At 44.9% G+C, this 19467-nt stretch overlaps 1 protein-coding gene across 4 annotated transcripts; it reads left to right on the forward strand.

Moving 5' to 3' along the window:
* Positions 1-1124: 1124 nt before the first annotated feature.
* On the forward strand, positions 1125-19213 carry LOC106600801 (uncharacterized). 4 transcript variants are annotated; one of them, XM_014192483.3, is made up of 10 exons: positions 1125-3170; positions 6011-6075; positions 6295-6399; positions 7814-7903; positions 9193-9350; positions 15668-15836; positions 16978-17106; positions 17416-17551; positions 17957-18109; positions 18288-19213. In XM_014192483.3, the coding sequence occupies exons 1-9, from the start codon at positions 1609-1611 to the stop codon at positions 18084-18086; spliced, it is 2544 nt and encodes an 847-aa protein (XP_014047958.3). In that variant the 5' UTR covers positions 1125-1608; the 3' UTR covers positions 18087-18109; positions 18288-19213. The 4 variants fall into 4 exon arrangements, with proteins under 4 accessions (XP_014047958.3, XP_014047959.3, XP_014047960.3 ...); XM_014192484.3 differs by lacking the exon at positions 7814-7903 and having other exon boundaries at positions 1126-3170; XM_014192485.3 differs by lacking the exon at positions 6295-6399 and having other exon boundaries at positions 1127-3170.
* The last annotated feature ends 254 nt before the right edge of the window (positions 19214-19467 follow it).

Genomic DNA, 19467 nt, shown 5'->3' on the forward strand with positions numbered 1-19467 from the left:
AGGGAAAGAAACATGGAAGTGCAGTACACTTTCAACTACCATATACAATCTATTATCAGGTATCAGGTCACGTGTAGTGCCTAGCTGACTGAACTACAAGTGTTTGTTTTATTTCCCCACAACTTAATTTAAATGTTGAAATGATACAGTGCTGTCTCGTAAACCTGCCATACTGATTTAGCCTGAAATGTGACTCCTTATAAACGAGTCAAATGCAGAACTCGACTCATTGTGGAGGCTACATTTTCTGAGAGAGAGACAATGCATCTAAATAGCACCTAGTGTAATAAGAAACTGGGTGGTTAATTTACAATTGACCATGAAGAGAGCGATAACATCTGGGTTGAGCAGAGCAGCAACTGATGACGTTGCACACAGTCACTTAAAAGGCTCGAGGACCAGGGTCAAAGAGCACACACTAAGTAAAAATCTTTAAGTAGTGCGTTGTTCCAAAGAGAGAGCAGGAAGTGGAAGAGGTTTTGTTTTTTATATGTAACCTTTAACTAGGCAAGTCAGTTTAGGACAATCCTTATTTACAATGACGGAACTGTGGGTTGACTGCCTTGTTCAGGGGCAGAACGACCGATTTTTACCTTGTCAGCTCGGGGATTCGAACCAGCAATCTTTCGGTTACTGGCACAACGCCCTAACCAATAGGCTACCTGCCCTGGGGTTTATGTGTGACGGAAGCAGAATCTATGGGCTTTTGGGGTCCTTTCTACATCAGGAAGTGATCAGTGCATGGGCAGAGACAAAGATTATCTATTATATTAACCAGATACTCAAGTGGCCGCTCCAACAATGGAAAGTTATGTCTTCAAAAACGGAAGGCAGAGGAGGCAAACTCAGGTGGGACCATTCTAGCCAATGAGAGGGCAGATACGCGTGAGAACAAGAGGCACAACTCATATATATATATATATATATATATATATATATATATATATGTGTGTTTTATTCTCTCAAAGTTGTCGGGAAGTCACGTGTCCTACTTTTATCAGTACGCTCGTAACAACCTAAGCATTAAGACACTCATATTCGACAAATAAGCCATTACATTTTGGTTAACCAAATTCGACACTCGTTGACCTCCATATAAAAACCCCTGGCTTGGTGAGCAAAAAAATACATAAAACGCCACTTACTGGAGAATACATATTTTGGGCCCAGTTATCACTCGCTTCGAGGCATAAATCGGCCCAAAATCAGATTTTTCCAGCAGGTGGCGGTTTTTCGTTTTTTTTCGCTCTCCAAGCGATTAGTTTTTGTAGGGGTATGGGCCTCCTTTATTACCAGAAGAAGTAGATTATTGATGTCGCCTCTGCGCAGCCGCCCCGTGAGCCCTAGTGTGCGAGCCACCCATTACATCCATGTTGTCTACGAAGAGGGAATCGGCGTCAGCGATACTGACGGAACGTTTTAGATGTGTTTTTGTTTATTCGCATACATTTATCAGATTTTTTCCCACGAAGAATATGGAACTTCAAATGGCTCTCGTTAGGTAGAATGATGTGTTTGCAGTCAGCAACCGCGCTATTTATTTTTCTTAATGTTATGTAAGAACAGAGACGGTACGCGGCGCCTCTTGTACCGAATTGAGGCGTAATAATGAATAACGCGCAAGATATGTCTCCTGATTTTGTCTTGATGCGCTTGGTTTCTGCGGCTGAATATGACCGATTGGACGAGGAGAATTTGACGTCGGGCGGTGGAGTGGTTTCCGGATTCGGGAAAGCTGTCTTGGGTAATCATGGCAACAATATCAACAATGGGTTTGAATTTGATCCGAACAACCCCACAGCAGGCCCGGCGATTCAGAGCAATCCCTCCCCGCACTATAGTTCACAGGTCGAGAGCCGGACGGGAGCCCTTGACAGCCGCTTGATGCTGACTCGACCCTTAGTTTCTGATGCGCCTCAACCTCCCGAGTTCGCCGTGGCTCAGCGCTTCAATTTCCCTCATGGCGCGGGCAGAGGCTCGCGGGCTCAGCTCATGGTGTTTCAGAACGTCCTTAGGACAAGAGACGGTATTTTGGAATGCGGCCTCGAGCAACCTTCTGGCTTCCAGGTAAGTGAGGCTGATAAACAGGAAGCCAGTTCTGCCTGTGTCATGATGACCAGTGACAACAATATGGATGTGCAACATCAGAGGCTTCAGTGGCACCCCATTATTAAGCTGTCCAAGGTGGTCGCAGATGCAGGTGACCTGGCTGGAGAGGGAGATGGGCTCTGCCACCGGCACCGCCTGGTCACTGATGCCATGGACTGGCCTCCGCTCCAGGACAAGTCCCTCCGCTTCTGCATCCTGGACCCCAAGAAGACCTGTTCAACGGGGAACACGAACTACCACCACCTGGACGACACGGTGCTCAACCTGGCCCGGAGGCTGGGGGAGCTGGGCCAGGCCTCAGAGATGCTGCTGAAGGAGGGTGGAGAGATGCCTCGCTGTTCCTGTCAGAGCATCCTGGCTTCGGCAACGGGGGGAATAGGCCCCGGAGAGGACCCTAGTGAAACCAGTGACGCCCTCCTGGTGCTGGAGGGCCTGGACTCTGAGGAAGTGGGGGAGCTGGGGATGGGCGGGGAGGAGTTTAAAGGTGGTGTCCCCGGGCAGGAGGGTGAGACGGACATGGGGCAGGACGGGCGGGGGGCTTTCTCAAGCGGTTCCCTCACGGGGCTAATGAGGCAGGTACACAGGCTTGCCGGGGAGTCCTGTGCCTGTGACCCCCAGGTGTGTCCCTCCCCGTTGGATGCCATGGGCTCTGCTGCAGCCTTAACATCTTCGTCCCTGTCTCTGACCTCCTCTAACATCACGGGGCGGCCGGCAGCAGAAGCCTCCGCCACCCTATCTGGCACCTTACCTTCACAGGACCCTCCCAGCCAAACCTCCCAGCCCCAAAGCAGGGCCACCACGCCGAAGTTAGGGGTGATGTTGCGAGCCGCCTCACCCTTAGTAGTAGAGGGGGCGGCAGGGGGCGAGAAGACAACCAGAGGGAAGTCCAGGAAAGGCTCTCTGAAGATCCGTCTGAGCAAACTATTCCGGACCAAGAGCAGCAGCGGCTCCAGTCACCTACTGGACAAGAGGCCCTCGCTGGCCTCCTCCACCTCTTCCGGGGGCAGCCTGATGGATGTGTGGGGCTCTGGATCCACCAGCGCAGACCAGGACACAGGGAGGTGAGGTTAAGGGAAGGGAAGGGAAGGGGACAGCCCTGTGTCTCTGACTGGGTCAATAGTGTTGGTCTAGCTGGGGGAACTGGGAGAGGACAGGGTGGTAAGGTTGAGGGCGGGCGACAGCTCTGCGGTCTCAGCTGGTGTTGGTCTAGTACAGTTATCATTATAAGCTATTAGTGGCTTTACAGGGGATTATTATAGTGCTAGAGGCACTCAAACAATGTGGGCGTAGTAGAGTTATTATTATAATAGAAGTTAAGCTATTAGTAGCCAAATGAAGGATATTTATAGTGCCACAGGCACTAAAGGTAGACTAGTGGTTAGTGGAACTGCAGTCAATTTTCCCAGTGAGAGACAAACATTTTAGATATGAGAGCTTTTAGCTCACCTCGTCAACAAAATCACGTTACTCCTCTTATCCAGCTGTTTCATGATTAGCGCTGAAAACAGCACAAGAAAGGTGATTAACTTATCATCTTCTTAAAGAAACATGCTGGAACTTGGGCCTATTGAGTAGACCATATGCTATAGTACGATAGCGTGATGACTCCAAGTAATTCAACTTTGGTTACTAACTTCATCTCCCTTCTTAGGCATAATGGCTTTATCATGTTCTAAACTCCCAAATCAATGAAGATTCAAAATGTCAACCAATGTTGCCATAGTTGTGTTTGTTCACAGATAAATGCCGTTTAGAACTGTTACCTGTAAACGCCTGACATCATGCTCCATAGTTACTGAGATATTCTGGCATCCAAAATACAGTGCATGTTGCATTTCACCTCCTGGTATTATTTGGCATACCTCGGCACCATCCTGGTTCTATACTGTGTGTGGTGAATGTGGCTAAAAGCACAAGCAGACAGGAGCAGCAGGCAAAGGCGACCTCACCACATCGTGGTTTATGTGTAGCCTAGGCTATCCACTCCATTCGGTTATCAACAGAAGCCTCTGGGGACATCTTATGGGCTTGCCACACCATCCCTCATGCCATACTAATGCCTTGTTTTCATCCTCATGCTGTTGGAGGCCTTTGTGTCGGAGGGATCATGGTAAGATTAGGCCTAATGTATCTAGAGAGTGGCCCATGTTGGCTTATCGGCTACAGCTTTAGCAGGAATCCACCACAGTATAACTGTTCCCATTTGGTTGCCAGTTGCCACCTTAGACATGTGGTTCACGCCATTCACCATGCAGATTTGGCCAAACTAATTTGTCATGAGGTACAGTATGTTGCTGTACCTTTTGAAAGCAAAGAAAGCACCTGGCCATAGCAAGGACATGAACGTAGTTTAGCATTATAGCCTTTTTCATTTTGTAGATGCCCTCAGTGCATTGTTTTGCTTTATGTTGTCAAAAATCAGGGGAAACAGTTGGAGCTAGTTTTAATGAGTTCAGCCCGTGGATGTCGGACCAACTGCCAGTACAGCATGTGCATTCATTCAACATGTCATTTGAGAAATGTTAATATCTAATTTCATTCATGTTTTGGTTTTATATCTTTTTTTTTCTGCTTTTTTTTACTGTTAGGACAACTGGCGTCTTATCTGACCCTTCAAACGCTCACTGGCTGACTTGCTGTAGTCAAATATAGGCCAGGTTCATGATCTAACCCACCCAGCCAGTCATCATCATGTCTGTCTGTCTGAGCACTGCTCCCACCAGTTCCTATAGTCTCAACTGTGTTCTCATGTTTCCTTTGATTCAGTATGCACAAACCTGAGGTGTGCCGTTACTGAACATGATGGGGGAAACCAGTGTTCCACTCCAGGCAGTTTCCTCTTTCCCTGCTCTCGGCGAACATGGCTCCTCTTTTAAGTGAGGGAAAGGGTGTGGGGAGGGAGGTAGGATTGTGGGAAGGAGTTTGTAGGTAGCGGGGGGTGAGTTTCAGCTGCTTTTTACCCTACTGTGCATCAGGCTTAGCTCAAGCGGCATGCTGGGTTTTCCCCACTAGCACTGTCTCTCTCTCTCACTCACACACACACACACACACACACACACACACACACACACACACACACACACACACACACACACACACACACACACAAGCTGGCCCCCGCTGAACAGAGCAAAGGAATCTGGCAGCCAGCAAAGCACAGCTATCACCCAGTCAGGCCTTCCAGAAGCTTCCCAAAAAAATCCCCAAATGTGAAAAACTGTGGAGTGGTGCTGTGTTTTAGGGGGGAAGAGTTAAGCTAAAGATGGCTATCCAAACAAGAAGTTACAGCACAGAAATGCTCCAATCAACGAAGGATCGTGTAATCGGAGGAGCTCGTTGTGCTTCTTCATATCAGTTTAATAGCGTAAATCTTAAGTATGACTTCTTGCTTCAGAAAATAGCCTATATTTTAAGTCCAATGCTGTTTAAATAAACTGATGCTCAAATAATAACAAAACTGAAAATGCAAAACCATCAAGAAGGCACAACTGACTTCATTTCTAACCAATCAAGTCTGTTGGAATAGACAACACCCTCAATGATAATTTTGCATCGCTGGCTGCTGACTTCACAGGGTCAGTGTAAGTGACTCTGCTTAAAAAAGAAACAAGCCGATTCGAGGGCAGTCCGGGAGATCATGGCTGGTCAGGTCCACTATCCAGAGGTAAGCGTCTGACCCACTACATCCCAGAGATGGCTCTCAGTCCTTGGTGTTGAGGCACAGTGTACCCTTGAGAAATAGGCCACTGGTTTCATACAGTAGAAGGGTTAAAAAGGCATGAGGCTGAGCGAGATGGTTCAAAATGAATGTTGTGGGATTGAAGTCTAGCGGATAATACTGGTTCTTAGGACTATAGAAGGGCTTCTCTTAAGGTTTGACCCTCTCTCTGTCTCTCCACAGCAAACTCCAGCTCTCCAGGCCCCAAAGTGCCTTATCTCCGTTGGCCTTCGGTCCTGCCTTCACCGGTAATTGTGTGTACTTGAGTGTTTGTGCGCTTCTATTTCTGAATGTGGCGTTAGCTTTATGTCGACGTATATGGGTTGGTAATGGGTTGCTTGTGCTCGGGAGAGTGTGCGACTCACATACGCATGTACACTTACGTGCCATATAGGATCTCTTCATCTTTTTTTCTCTCTCTCTCTCTCTCTGTTTCTCATTTTCTGTCCCTGGATCTCTCCCTCCAGGTGAGACTGTGTCCCTGGTAGACGTGGATATTTCTCGTAGAGGGGTGAACTCTCTGCAACCCCCGACACCTCCACCTCCGCCCAGACGAAGCCTCAGTCTGCTGGGTACTTTCCTCTCTTACTTGCTTACGTTTCCTTGGTGTTCCTTCTGTCACGTCACCCTCTTCTTCTGCATGTGCTGCCGGGCTGCCCCTTTTCACTGTCTTTTCTCGTTTTCCACAAAAACATTGATGCAAAAGTACATTGGGGATTTGTGTAAGGGTCAGACGTTTAAAAGGAATATCTTAGGAGGGTTAGAAAAGGTGACCAGGAGTTAAGCATGGTTTGTTTCTCCAATCTCAGTTGCAGTAGTTGCTGCCTCAATGTTTTATAGTTGGCATGTGTGTAACGGTTCACTGTGTAAACCAATTTCAGAAACTCAATGGGAATATACGCGATCGGACAGACAGTAAAACATGAATGGTTCGGTGCCACTTGGGTTTGCAGTACAACAATGACTCGTTGGTTTTCTGTGACTTCAAATGCATTAGGCCTTGTGACTTATGGTACAGGGTCAGAATTGCGGAACTGAATTTGTTTTAAGAAGCACTCAGTTGTCTGTCTGTGTGTGTGTGTGTGTGTGTGTGTTGCTCCAAACGTTCCTGTCTGTATTGCAACTGAGTCCTCCTCTCTGTTCCTCTTTCTGTTGGCTGTGTTGGCCTCAGACGACGTGTGGGATTCTTTCTTTAGACCGTGTTCTAGTAGGTTAGCACCCAATTAGCATTAGTAATGTGGTCGACGCCAAGGCTGAGACCGTCATCAGACTGAAGATGCACACAAGTCGCGACGCAGTCAGGATCGGACGACGGTCTGGAGAGCGCTTGCGTTGCTGAGGTACAGGTCGTTTTCGTATGACTAAAGATACCACGTTTCCCCTGTTAGCCTACTTCATACCTCTAGCAACTAAAGCCATTTCTGGTTCCTCTACCTGGGCATCCGGGCACACTTCCTCAACACGCGACAATCATTAGGGGCTTAACATCCAGGTTGTGGTAGAGGTTTTGTCCATTTTAATGTAGGATGATGATACTGGAGCTCCAGCAACATTTTGGAGGACAAATGAGACTAAGGGAATGGGGGTTACAGATGGGTATTTGCTCGATGCCTTGCTATGCCAATGTCTGTCCAGCTTGGTGATCTGTCACTGCTTTCTTCGTATGCTCTGCCTGGTGTCATTTTCGCTCTGTGGCCTGATTGTAACATCACTGTGTCGGGATCCCACTTCTGATACCAACAGTACCCAGTTTGGATGTGAGACAAACAATGAATATCCATTGGTTCTTTTGAGGCAAAATGCTACCTATATAATGTGACCACCACCAGTCCTTTATCTTATAGTGTGACATTCAGCCATCAGTATGATCAACTTGAAAGGAAGCCAGAGGAAGAGGAAGCCCACATTGCCATTTTGATCTGCGTAAAGTTCAGGGTGGTGGCTGGCCTCTTAAAAGCCTGTGCCTCCCGCTGTGCTCTGTTCCAGATGACTTTGGTGGGCCGCAGCCTGGGCCTTTCCTAGAGAGTGGCGTTCATCCCTCCCATGCCTTCATCCAGCATAGCCTCAGCCTCAATGGTAAGAGCAAAGCTGGGGCAAGAGAGGTCAAGGGGGCTTACCAGTGGGGCACAGAGAGAGACTCTTAAAGACATAGTCTATGATTTTCTCAATTCTCCAGCCTATGTACCATTCTAAAACATTTTTCTATTTTACTGTGATATGGCTAACTCCTTTCAGTTGGTAGGCTGTTTTTACATTGTTATAAAGTATGTGGTAATTGCGTTGGTGCAAAGCCAGTATTGTTTCTGGACACTTTAATAAGTTTGGTTAACAGATATTCTGCTACAGTAAGGTTCATGTTTGGGATATTATTGCTTTCCCTGACAGGGTTTCTTCTTCCTTCTGTAACCATTTGCATATGCACATACAGACTACTAGCATTGGTATTGTATTATCTACTGAGCTACGTTATATAATCAGAAGTTATAGTGTGTAGGTAGAGCTGACGCATTTCCGTATTCTGACGCAGAATCAGATATTTTTCTACATTGGGTATCTGAACATTGTGGAACATTGCAACCTCCTGAATAAGCCCCTGCAGCTTTACAGGACCATTTCTCTTGCTTTAATAGGGTCGGCTCAAAGAAAGGCCTTGGCAAAGTGGTGTGATCAGAGGCAGCAGGGAAGGAAAAGTAACATGGGGATCCCTAATGAAGAACGAGATTTAGAAAGAGGCAGATAATGATACTCATTACCATTTCAGGAAAAGGGTTGCGTTAATGACCATCTCCTGAAAATGGCGAAATTATAGTTTAATCGTAGATATCACATTGTGCACACGGAACGTATGATTGTGCCCAGTTAAGCCTGGTCAATTTGCATTATGTTAAAAACGTGTCTGGTTGAATGATTTGGTGATTATATTCAGACAGACTGGTGAGATTGTCAGAGACCGAGGCAGATGAAGTGACTGTAACCGTTTGATGGCCATCTGTACCTGAGAGAGAGATTAACTGATAGGCTACTTCAGTACATGCATGATACAGACGTATTTGTTATATTATCACAGATGTGTTATTTCACACACTAATTTAATCTATAACGGTGGCTCCAATTTTTTTGTTTGTTAGGTCACATAGTCAGGACAATGACGCACAAGTGCTTACCCTGAGGTACACCACTTGCTCATGTTTCTTTTTAAGCAGGGTGAATTTATGGCTAATTTGGCAACAATTTCTGTAAATACCATGTGTTTCTAATGCCTATTTTTATTGAAACAATTTTTTTTTTTACCGAATGTTCTCCTATCCACCAGTAAGAGTGAATGATGAACCCTGGATCTGAGTGTGTGTGGCCCTGTGTTTCAGATGCGTTCCTACGGGTCCTCCCGCGGCCCATCCCTCTGCCTGGCGACGCCCAGAACCCGTCTCGGGTGGACCAGCGCCCACTGCTGTGCCCACTGAGCCGCCCCGATGCCAGCAGCTTTGCCAGCAGCTTTGCCACCAGCCTCCGAGAACTGGAAAAAGTAGGACTTGTCACGTGTACATAGGCACATTGACATTCTTACAGACGCAGTACAAGGTTCAGACAACTCCCCCGGGACTGCCGCGCATAAGAAATATCAGCCCGCGCAGAGAAGTACGAGATTGAACTTGAATTGCCAATATTAACCACTTTCAATTCAACATACCGAAACAAAGTGAACTATGCAAGACTTAGTATGCTAAACTAATAACTATGCAAGATATTTTCTTGTAGGCAGAACACACCGGAGTAGCATTCTATTTCATTGACAGGCACGACTCAGCCTGTACTCTACAGACCGGTGCGGCAAAACCAATCAGAGCTGCAGTATCCCAATGTGCAAATAGACCTTTGCCATATATGGATCTGTGTCATTCACTTTGAATTGGACTGTGTTTACACCATGAGTGGTCGCAAGTAGATATGCACATAGATGTGCACATTTGTTCATAATCTTTGCTAGTAAGTAAGTTATTAGCCCATATATAGCTAGTCAGCAATGGGGCGGTGGTTGCTTCCTACAAGAGCACAAAAGTGAGTCAGGTAAAGGCCTTTTTGTTTTCTGTCTTAAAGGGGTAGTGTTGTATTTTGAGACTGTCTTGAATAAGCTAAGTAGCTAATAGGCAGAAGGTAGCATAATTTGTCTGATTCTCTGTAATAATGGTATGGGAATAATTCATTTTATTTTGTAAAGTGGTTTCTTGCATCAAATGACACATTTTCAGTCACCTCCGGATCTGAAGGACAAGTGGATAAACAGGTTAATGTCAAGCCCCGCATATTTTTTCCAAAAGTCTCATGGAATGTAGGTCTTCATTGAACACCACACATTGGCTACTACTGTAGGCTGAATGATGGAACAGCTATTTCCATGTTAAAATGTTATGGCATGCATTTTCACCATTGTTTTTTATGGCAGGCCACTCTGATAGGCCTACATTATGATCAAATAACCACAGTTACACAGAATGTTCACAGGTTTGCGCTCAGCAGGCCCTAAAAATGTGTTCAGTACCGAAAACAAAATAGAGAGCAGGACACGGGCAGGTTCGCCGGCACACGCGTGCTAGGTTCAGACACGGTGCTACAGTAGGTTCAGATACAGTGCTAGATTCAGACACGGTGCTACAGTAGGTTCAGATACAGTGCTAGGTTCAGACACGGTGCTACAGTAGGTTCAGGACACTGTGCTAGGTTCAGACACGGTGCTACAGTAGGTTCAGATACAGTGCTAGGTTCAGACACGGGTGCTACAGTAGGTTCAGATACAGTGCTAGGTTCAGACACGGTGCTACAGTAGGTTCAGATACAGTGCTAGGTTCAGACACGGTGCTACAGTAGGTTCAGATACAGTGCTAGGTTCAGACACGGTGCTACAGTAGGTTCAGATACAGTGCTAGATTCAGACACGGTGCTACAGTAGGTTCAGATACAGTGCTAGATTCAGACACGGTGCTACAGTAGGTTCAGATACAGTGCTAGGTTCAGACACGGTGCTACAGTAGGTTCAGACACTGTGCTAGGTTCAGACACGGTGCTACAGTAGGTTCAGATACAGTGCTAGGTTCAGACACGGTGCTACAGTAGGTTCAGATACAGTGCTAGGTTCAGACACGGTGCTACAGTAGGTTCAGATACAGTGCTAGGTTCAGACACGGTGCTACAGTAGGTTCAGATACAGTGCTAGGTTCAGACACGGTGCTACAGTAGGTTCAGACACTGTGCTAGGTTCAGACACGGTGTTACAGTAGGTTCAGACACTGTGCTAGGTTCAGACACGGTGCTACAGTAGGTTCAGACACAGTGCTAGGTTCAGACACGGTGTTACAGTAGGTTCAGATACAGTGCTAGGTTCAGACACGGTGTTACAGTAGGTTCAGACACAGTGCTAGGTTCAGACACGGTGCTACAGTAGGTTCAGATACAGTGCTAGGTTCAGACACGGTGTTACAGTAGGTTCAGACACAGTGCTAGGTTCAGACACGGTGCTACAGTAGGTTCAGACACTGTGCTAGGTTCAGACACGGTGTTACAGTAGGTTCAGATACAGTGCTAGGTTGACACGGTGCTACAGTAGGTTCAGATACAGTACTACATTCAGACAAATCAAATGTATTTATAAAGCCCTTTTTACATCAGCAGAAACCCAGCCTAAAACCCCAAACAGAAAGCAATGCAGATGTAGAAGCACGGTGGCTAGGAAAAACTCCCTAGAAAGGCAGGAACCTAGGAAGAAACCTAGAGAGGAACCAGGTTCCGAGGGGTGGCCAGTCCTCTTCTGGCTGTGCCGGGTGGGAGATTATAAGAGTACATGGCCATTAAGGTCAGATCATTCTTCAAGATGTTCAAATATTCATAGATGACCAGCACGGTCAAATAATAATCACAGTGGTTGTAGAGGGTGCAACAGGTCAGCACCTCAGGAGTAAATGTCAGTTGGCTTTTCATAGCCGAGCATTCAGAGGAAATTGTAGAATTAGAGGGAGCATACATAAGATCACACAGGACACCAGATAAGACAGGAGAATTTCACCAGATAGGACCGACTGACCTTAGCCCCCCAGCACATAGACTATTGCAGCATAGATAATGGAGGCTGAGACATGGGTCGGGACACTGTGGCCCCGTCCGACGATATCCCCGGACAGGGTCAACCAGGCAGGATATAACCCAACCCACTTTGCCAAAGCACAGCCCCCACACCACTAGAGGGATATCAACAGACCACCAACTTACTACCCAGAGACAAGACTGAGTATAGACACAGAGCTAGGTTGAGAGGTCGACCGTTTATGATTTTTCAACACTGATGCCTATTATTGGAGGACCAAAAAAGGCGATACCGATTAATCGGCCTATTTTTATATATATATTTGTAATAATGACAATTACAACAATACTGAATGAACAATAAACACTTTCATTTTAACTTAATATAATACATAAATAAAATCTATTTAGTCTCAAATAAATAATGAAACATGCTCAATTTGGTTTAAATAATGCAAAAACACTGTTGGAGAAGAAGCTAAAAGTGCAATATGTGCCATGTAAAAAAGCTAACGTTTAAGTTCCTTGCTCAAACATATGAAAGCTGGTGGTTCAATATTCCCAGTTCTTCAATATTCCCAGTTAAGAAGTTTTAGGTTGTAGTTATTATAGGATTTTATAGGACTATTTCTCTCTATACCATTTGTATTTCATATAGCTTTGACTATTGGATGTTTTTATCGGCACTTTAGTATTGCCAGCCTAATCTCAGGAGTTGATAGGCTTGAAGTCATAAACAGCGCTGTGCTTCAAACATTGCTAAGAGCTGCTGGCAAACGCAGTAATGTTTGAATGAATGCTTATGAGCCTGCTGCTGCCTACCACCGCTCAGTCAAACTGCTCTATCAAATATCAAATCATAGACTTAATTATAATAAACACACAGAAATACGAGCCTTTGGTCATTAATATGGTCAAATCCGGAAACTATAATTTCGAAAACAAAATGTTTATTCTTTCAGTGAAATACGGAACCGTTCCGTATTTTATCTAACAGATGGCATCCCTAAGTCTAAATATTGCTGTTACATTGCACAACCTTCAATGTTATGTCATAATTATGTAAAAATCTGCCAAATTAGTTCCCAACGAGCCAGGCGGCCCAAACTGTTGCATATACCCTGACTCTGCTTACAATGAACGCAAGAGAAGTGACACAATATCCCTAGTTAATATTGCCTGCTAACATGAATTTATTTTAACTAAATATGCAGGTTTAAAAAATATATACTTCTGTGTATTGATTTTAAGAAAGGCACCGATGTTTAGGTACATTTGTGCAACGATTGTGCTTTTTTTCGACAATGCGCTTTTGTTAAATCATCACCTGTTTGGCGAAGTTGAAGTAGGCTGTGATTCGATGATAAATTAACAGCCACCGCATTGATTATATGCAACGCAGGACAAGCTAGTTAACCTAGTAATATCATCAACCATGTGTAGTTAATTAGTGATTATGTGAAGATTGATTGTTTTTTTTAGAAGATAAGTTTAATGCAAGCTAGCAACTTACCTTGGCTCCTTGCTGCACTCGCGTAACAGGTGGTCAGCCTGCCACGCAGTCTCCTCATGGATTGCAATGTAATCGGGCCATAATCGGGGTCCAAAAATGCAGATTACCGATTGTTATGAAAACTTTAAATCGGCCCTAATTAATCGGTCATTCCGATTTAAATGGTCGACCTCTAGTTGAGACACGCGCGGAGCTAGGTTGAGACACAGAGGGTGTGTTCGTAAATCACAACGGCAGTCAAGTTCTGACTTAAACGGCAGTCAAGCACCCAAGCTAACAGGCTAAGGTTGGCTAGCTTGCTAGCTACTTCCAGACACAAATGAGAGAATACCTCACTCTGAGCAGTTTACTTGCCCTAACAAAGCTGGTTAGGCTGTTTTCATGTTATCCAGAACATTGCTGACTAACTGTGATGTTGGCAACAATTTAATTAAGCTTTTTTCCCCAACGTTTACTGGCACCGGCCATATTCAACAGGTGTTGGGCGTTCGTAAATTCATCAGTTATTCTGCGCTCTGGCACACTCAGACGAGAGTGCTCTGAAATCGGAGTAGATAGCCAGAGTGAATTTACGAATGCGCCCAGAGCTCGATTCAGTTAGATAATACTAAGATGATAACAAACACATCCCGTAACACAGGCAGATACTTATAATACTTCTAGTCTTTAGATATGCGTGTAAAAAAAGATCGGACACACCTACTCAATCAAGGGTTTTTCTTTATTTATACTATTTTCTACATTGTAAAATAATAGTGGAGACATGAAAAGAATGAAATAACACATATGGAATCGTGTAGTAACCCAAAAAGTGTTAAACAAATCAAAATATATTTGAGATTCTTCAAAGTAGCCACCCTTTGCCTTGATGACAGCTTTGCACACTCTTGGCATTCTGTCAACCAGCTTCACGAGGAATGCTTTTCCAACAGTCTTGAAGGAGTCCCCACATATGCTGCTTTTCCTTCACTCTGTGGTCCAATTCATCCCAAACCATCTCAATTGGGTTGAGGTCGGGTGATTGTGGAGGCCAGGTCATCTGATGCAGCACTCCATCACTCTCCTTCTTGGTCAAATAGCCCTTACACAGCCTGGAGGTGTGTTGGGTCATTGTCCTGTTGAAAAACAAATGATAGTCCCACTAAGAGCAAACCAGATGGGATGGCGTCTCGCTGCAGAATGCTGTGGTAGCCATGCTGGTTAAGTGTGCCTTGAATTCTAAATAAATCACAGACTATGTGACCAGCAGGGCACCTCCACACCATCACACCTCCTCTGTGTTTCACGGTGGGAACCACACATGTGGAGATCATTTGTTCACCTACTCTGCGTCTCACAAAGACATGGCGGTTGGAACCAAAAATCACATTTTTCAACTCATCAGACCAAAGGACAGATTTCCACCAGTCTAATGTCCATTGCTCGTGTTTCTTGGCCCAAGCAAGTCTCTCCTCCTCATTGGTGTCCTTTAGTAGTGGTTTCTTTGCAGCAATTCGACCATGAAGGCCTGATTTACGCAGGCTCCTCTGAACAGTTGATGTTGAGATGTGTCTGTTACTTCTGAAGCCTTTATTTGGGCTGCAATCTGAGGTGCAGTTAACTCTAATGAACTTATCCTCTGCAGCAGAGGTAACTGGGTCTTCCTTTCCTGTGGCGGTCATCATGAGAGCCAGTTTCATCATAGTGCTTTATGGTTTTTGCGACTGCGCTTGAAGAAACATTCAAAGTTCTTGAAATGTTCTGTATTGACTGACCTTCATGTCTTAAAGTAATGATGGACTGTCATTTCTCTTTGCTTATTTGAGCTGTTCTTGCCATAATATGGACTTGGTCTTTTACCAAATAGGGCTATCTTCTGTATACCACCCCTACCTTCTCACAACACAACTGATTGGCTCAAACCCATTAAGAAGGATAGAAATTCCACAAATTAAGTTTTAAGAAGGCACACCTGTTAATTGAAATGCATTCCAGATGACTACCTCATGAAGCTAGTTGAGAGAATGCCAAGAGTGTGCAAAGCTGTCATCAAGGCAAAGGGTGGCTACTTTGAAGAATCGCAAATATAAAATATATTTTGATTTGTTTAACACTTTTTTTTTTTTGGTTACTACATGATTCCATATGTGCTATTTCATTGTTTTGATATCTTCACTATTATTCTACAATGTAGTAGAAATAAAGAAAAACCCTGGAATGAGCAGGTGTCTAAACTTATATTTGATGTGAATTTGCCTATATCTGTGTGATCATAGTGTGGCTGGTACTGGGGTCCTATGAACTGGGAGGATGCGGAGATGAAGCTGAAGGCCAAGCCAGACGGGGCGTTCCTGGTGAGGGACAGCTCTGACCCCCGCTACATCCTCAGCCTGAGCTTCCGCTCCCAGGGAGTCACACACCACACACGCATGGAGCACTACAGAGGTGAATTACACACACAACACACACACACACAAGCAGGCATGCACATACACACACGCTATATGTACTCTACGTTAGGGGTGTTCCAATCTGGCTTTACTCTAATCGTATCTGTAAATTGACAGTTGATGTTCCAATTAGATGATACTCGTGATCAGAAAAACGTGGAAGTGTTTAATATGCCTAAGTAGATGTTGGCAAAATGCCCATCTCCCTGCACGTTTAAAGACCAAACTAGCTGCAGATAAGGAGCAGCGCACGGAGGGGTGTCTTGTCTGTTTCTGTGTGCAGCGGCCAGACAAGTTTGCTGTCACTCAGAGTGCGCATCGGCGGGTCATCTTTTTAACCTACCCTAGCCCCGCTTGTTAGCAATGTGCATAGTATCTAACAGGAGGCAGTAGCAATCTAAATGGTCAGACTGAAACATGCGGGGAGAAGTGATCGGGTGAAATTATGAAGTGAAGCGGGTGGACGGAGAAACGCAGCTTCACTCGATCCAATCAGAGAGGCAGGATCGAGGTAGAACCCGCCCATTTCTTTACAGACAGGCAAACTAACCGCTTGAGTTATTTAGACCACGTAGCACCTCACACTTTATTTAAAGATGCACGCTGGCACCCGAGAATGTTTTTTTTGTTCTGTTCACTGATAATAAAAAAAATTGCATTGGTGTCAGAGCAATTGCCCATATCTGTTACGTTCCTGTTCTGTCAGACTACTCTGCACGCCCCTACTCTACATGTACTCTCATGCAGCACTTTTTACTGAAGATGTAACCCATGTACACACGTTGGATGGTTTCATGTCGGGTCTTGCCATTGGATGTTTCATGTCGGGTCTTGCAATTGGATGGTTTCATGTCGTGTCTGGATGGTTTCATGTCCTGTCAAAAACATGAGCTGTCGCACACCCAGAGACAATTATTTTATGTAGAGGTGCTGACTAATGGCGAATGAACTATAAGCTTCAGAAGAAGGCACCGTGATGCCGAAACATTGGTGATTTACCCAATAAATGACTGTGTATATATAGCGTGTGTAACTCTCTTTATTATTTGTGTAGCTTATAGTTCATGTTGTGTCTTGCCATTGGATGATTTCATGTCGTGTCTTATTGATTGGTCTTTTTCTCTCTTTCTTCACAGGAACCTTCAGCCTCTGGTGTCACCCAAAGTTTGAGGACCGCTGTCATTCTGTGGTGGAGTTTATCGAACGGGCCATCATGCACTCCAAGAATGGAAAATTCCTCTACTTCCTGCGCTCACGGGTCCCAGGTAAGAACCTACCAATCAGAGTGGGACCAGGCTAAATGACAGCTCTGTCACTGTATATGGATCTGAATCATAGGTTACATACAGCACCATTTTAAAGTTGCTATTACTAACACCTATTTAGCACTGGGTTGTCATAATTAATTAGGCCTTAGGTTTGTTTTGACTTTACTATATTTTCACATTTAGTGTTGTATTTATATATGGTGGAGGATGTAGTTCACTATCTAGGGTAGAATTTAGTATGCTTATGATGTGTGTTCCTGCCAATGATGTACATTAATATGTGTGTGACCATGGTTCCTCCTCCAGGCCTCCCCCCGACCCCGGTCCAGCTACTGTACCCAGTGTCCCGCTTCAGCAGTGTCAAGTCCCTGCAGCACCTCTGTCGCTTCTGCATTCGCCAGCTGGTCCGCATAGACCACATCCAGGAGCTCCCGCTGCCCACGTACGTAGAAACACAACACATAGATCTGCCCACATTATAGAAACGCAACATATAGACCACATCCAAGAGCTCCTGGCTGCCCATGTACATGCACTGCCCTGCCTGTAAAGACCAGTGACCCAGGATATAGTGCAACATATAGTGCCCTCTAGTGTACAAAATAAGTGAAACATCCAAAGAGACTAAATATAATCAACACAACAAATAACCACATAGGCAGGCCAAAATGGCTCCACAAGATGTTGGTATTTGTGTACACTGGTGGGAGTGTTTAAGATATTGACATAATGGAAGATTTTGATAGTGTGTATTGGGATGGTTATATTTTCTATCCATTAATACACACAGGCAGACAGTTTTGTATTGGAAGGGCTTGTGTAAAATGTACCCCGTCTCTTCCCGTAGGCCCCTCATAGTCTACCTGCGAAAGTTCTACTACTACGATCCTGAGGAGGAGATGTACATGTCAATCAAGGAGATGGGGCGGGACACGACCACCCAACCGGCGACTGGCCAGCCGGAGTCTCAAACGTAGCACTTGGAAGATCATTGGATCAAGTGAGTGATGGACGCTTGGGCCACCAATTGAGCAGTGTTGTTAAATACGTTTATACTGAAATACTGTATTCGGTACATTATACAATTGACTTTTACATATATTTTCAATGAAAATAGTGTGGTGTGCATTGTTTAGTGTGGTCAGTGTATATAATGTCCTTATCCTTTGTTGTTGCAGGGTTTTTATACACGTGGACAGCTTTACTGAGACTGATGGTGACTGTGATTGGGGACAGTCTCGCTCAAACCCTCTTGTGCCAGACTGCACTAATCAGCGCTCTTGGTTGACTCGGTATCTGGACGTCTGGGGGCAGGCTTTTTGATCCACCCTCCTCCCTTTTTGATTGGCCCACAGAAACTGGAGGAGGTGCAAGGGATGAGGAAACTCCACCCACCCGGCCAGTGAGGAAGATATCTGACCCCGGGACTGAACTGGAAGAGCTAGCTGACTACTTGCCATTGTGCTAACTACAGTAAGCCCCCCAGCTAAGACAGGACATCACTGCAACGTTGTGGAAATGTCACATGTACTTAAGTGGGAAGAACATTTCAACCGAAACGAGCGCACCCTTGAGCCTGGAGGCTAAGACGATAGGTTGAGGGTCGAAGTATATGGAACCAAATCAGTTTGGAAAACGATGCACTTGACCTTTTTTTATGTACTCCTGCTCTGAAAAGGTCTGGGAAAAGGGACAGCTCGTTGTTTGGACCAGAGTATAAAAAGTTGTCTACTGTATGTCAGCCAAGGAGGAGAAACTGTACCCACCTTTCTGATATGATGCATTCTCAACTACAGAGAAATCAAATTTTGTTGTTTCATCTTAAAATATTTGGTTGCCACTGATTTGATCTGCAACTTTTGAATTGACTGCCTGAGCTGTGTGTGTGTCTGCGTGCCTGTATGTGTGTGTAAATACTGTGCGTTGGCATTAGCGGTTGGTGGCTAACCAGAGTTATTTGGTGGTGTAACATCACTGGAGGATATCATGGTTGTCTCTCAGCTCTGGAATCCAACTGGAATTCTCTTGCTATACTGTTATTGAGCAAATGCGTTACCAGAACAAATAATAATAAAACTGTTGATGGAATTTAAAACATGACAAATGCGCCTTACTTTATGTCTATGGCCGAGATTCAATCCAAGGCTCCCAATAGAAAAGGCACATTGTTGGCGGTTCAGTGCGCTGCTATATAACGTACCTTGGATTGAGTATTGACCTGTCTGTCTGTGCGTGTGATTGTCTCTCCAACCAAATACACCCTACCACAAATATACAGTTAAAGTCGGAAGTTTACATACATTTAGGTTGGAGTCATTAAAACTCGTTTTTCAACTACTCCACACATTTCTTGTTAAA

This window comes from Salmo salar, chromosome 03 (genome assembly GCF_965601325.2).
Source record: "Salmo salar chromosome 03, fSalSal1, whole genome shotgun sequence".
Lineage (NCBI taxonomy): Eukaryota > Metazoa > Chordata > Actinopteri > Salmoniformes > Salmonidae > Salmo > Salmo salar.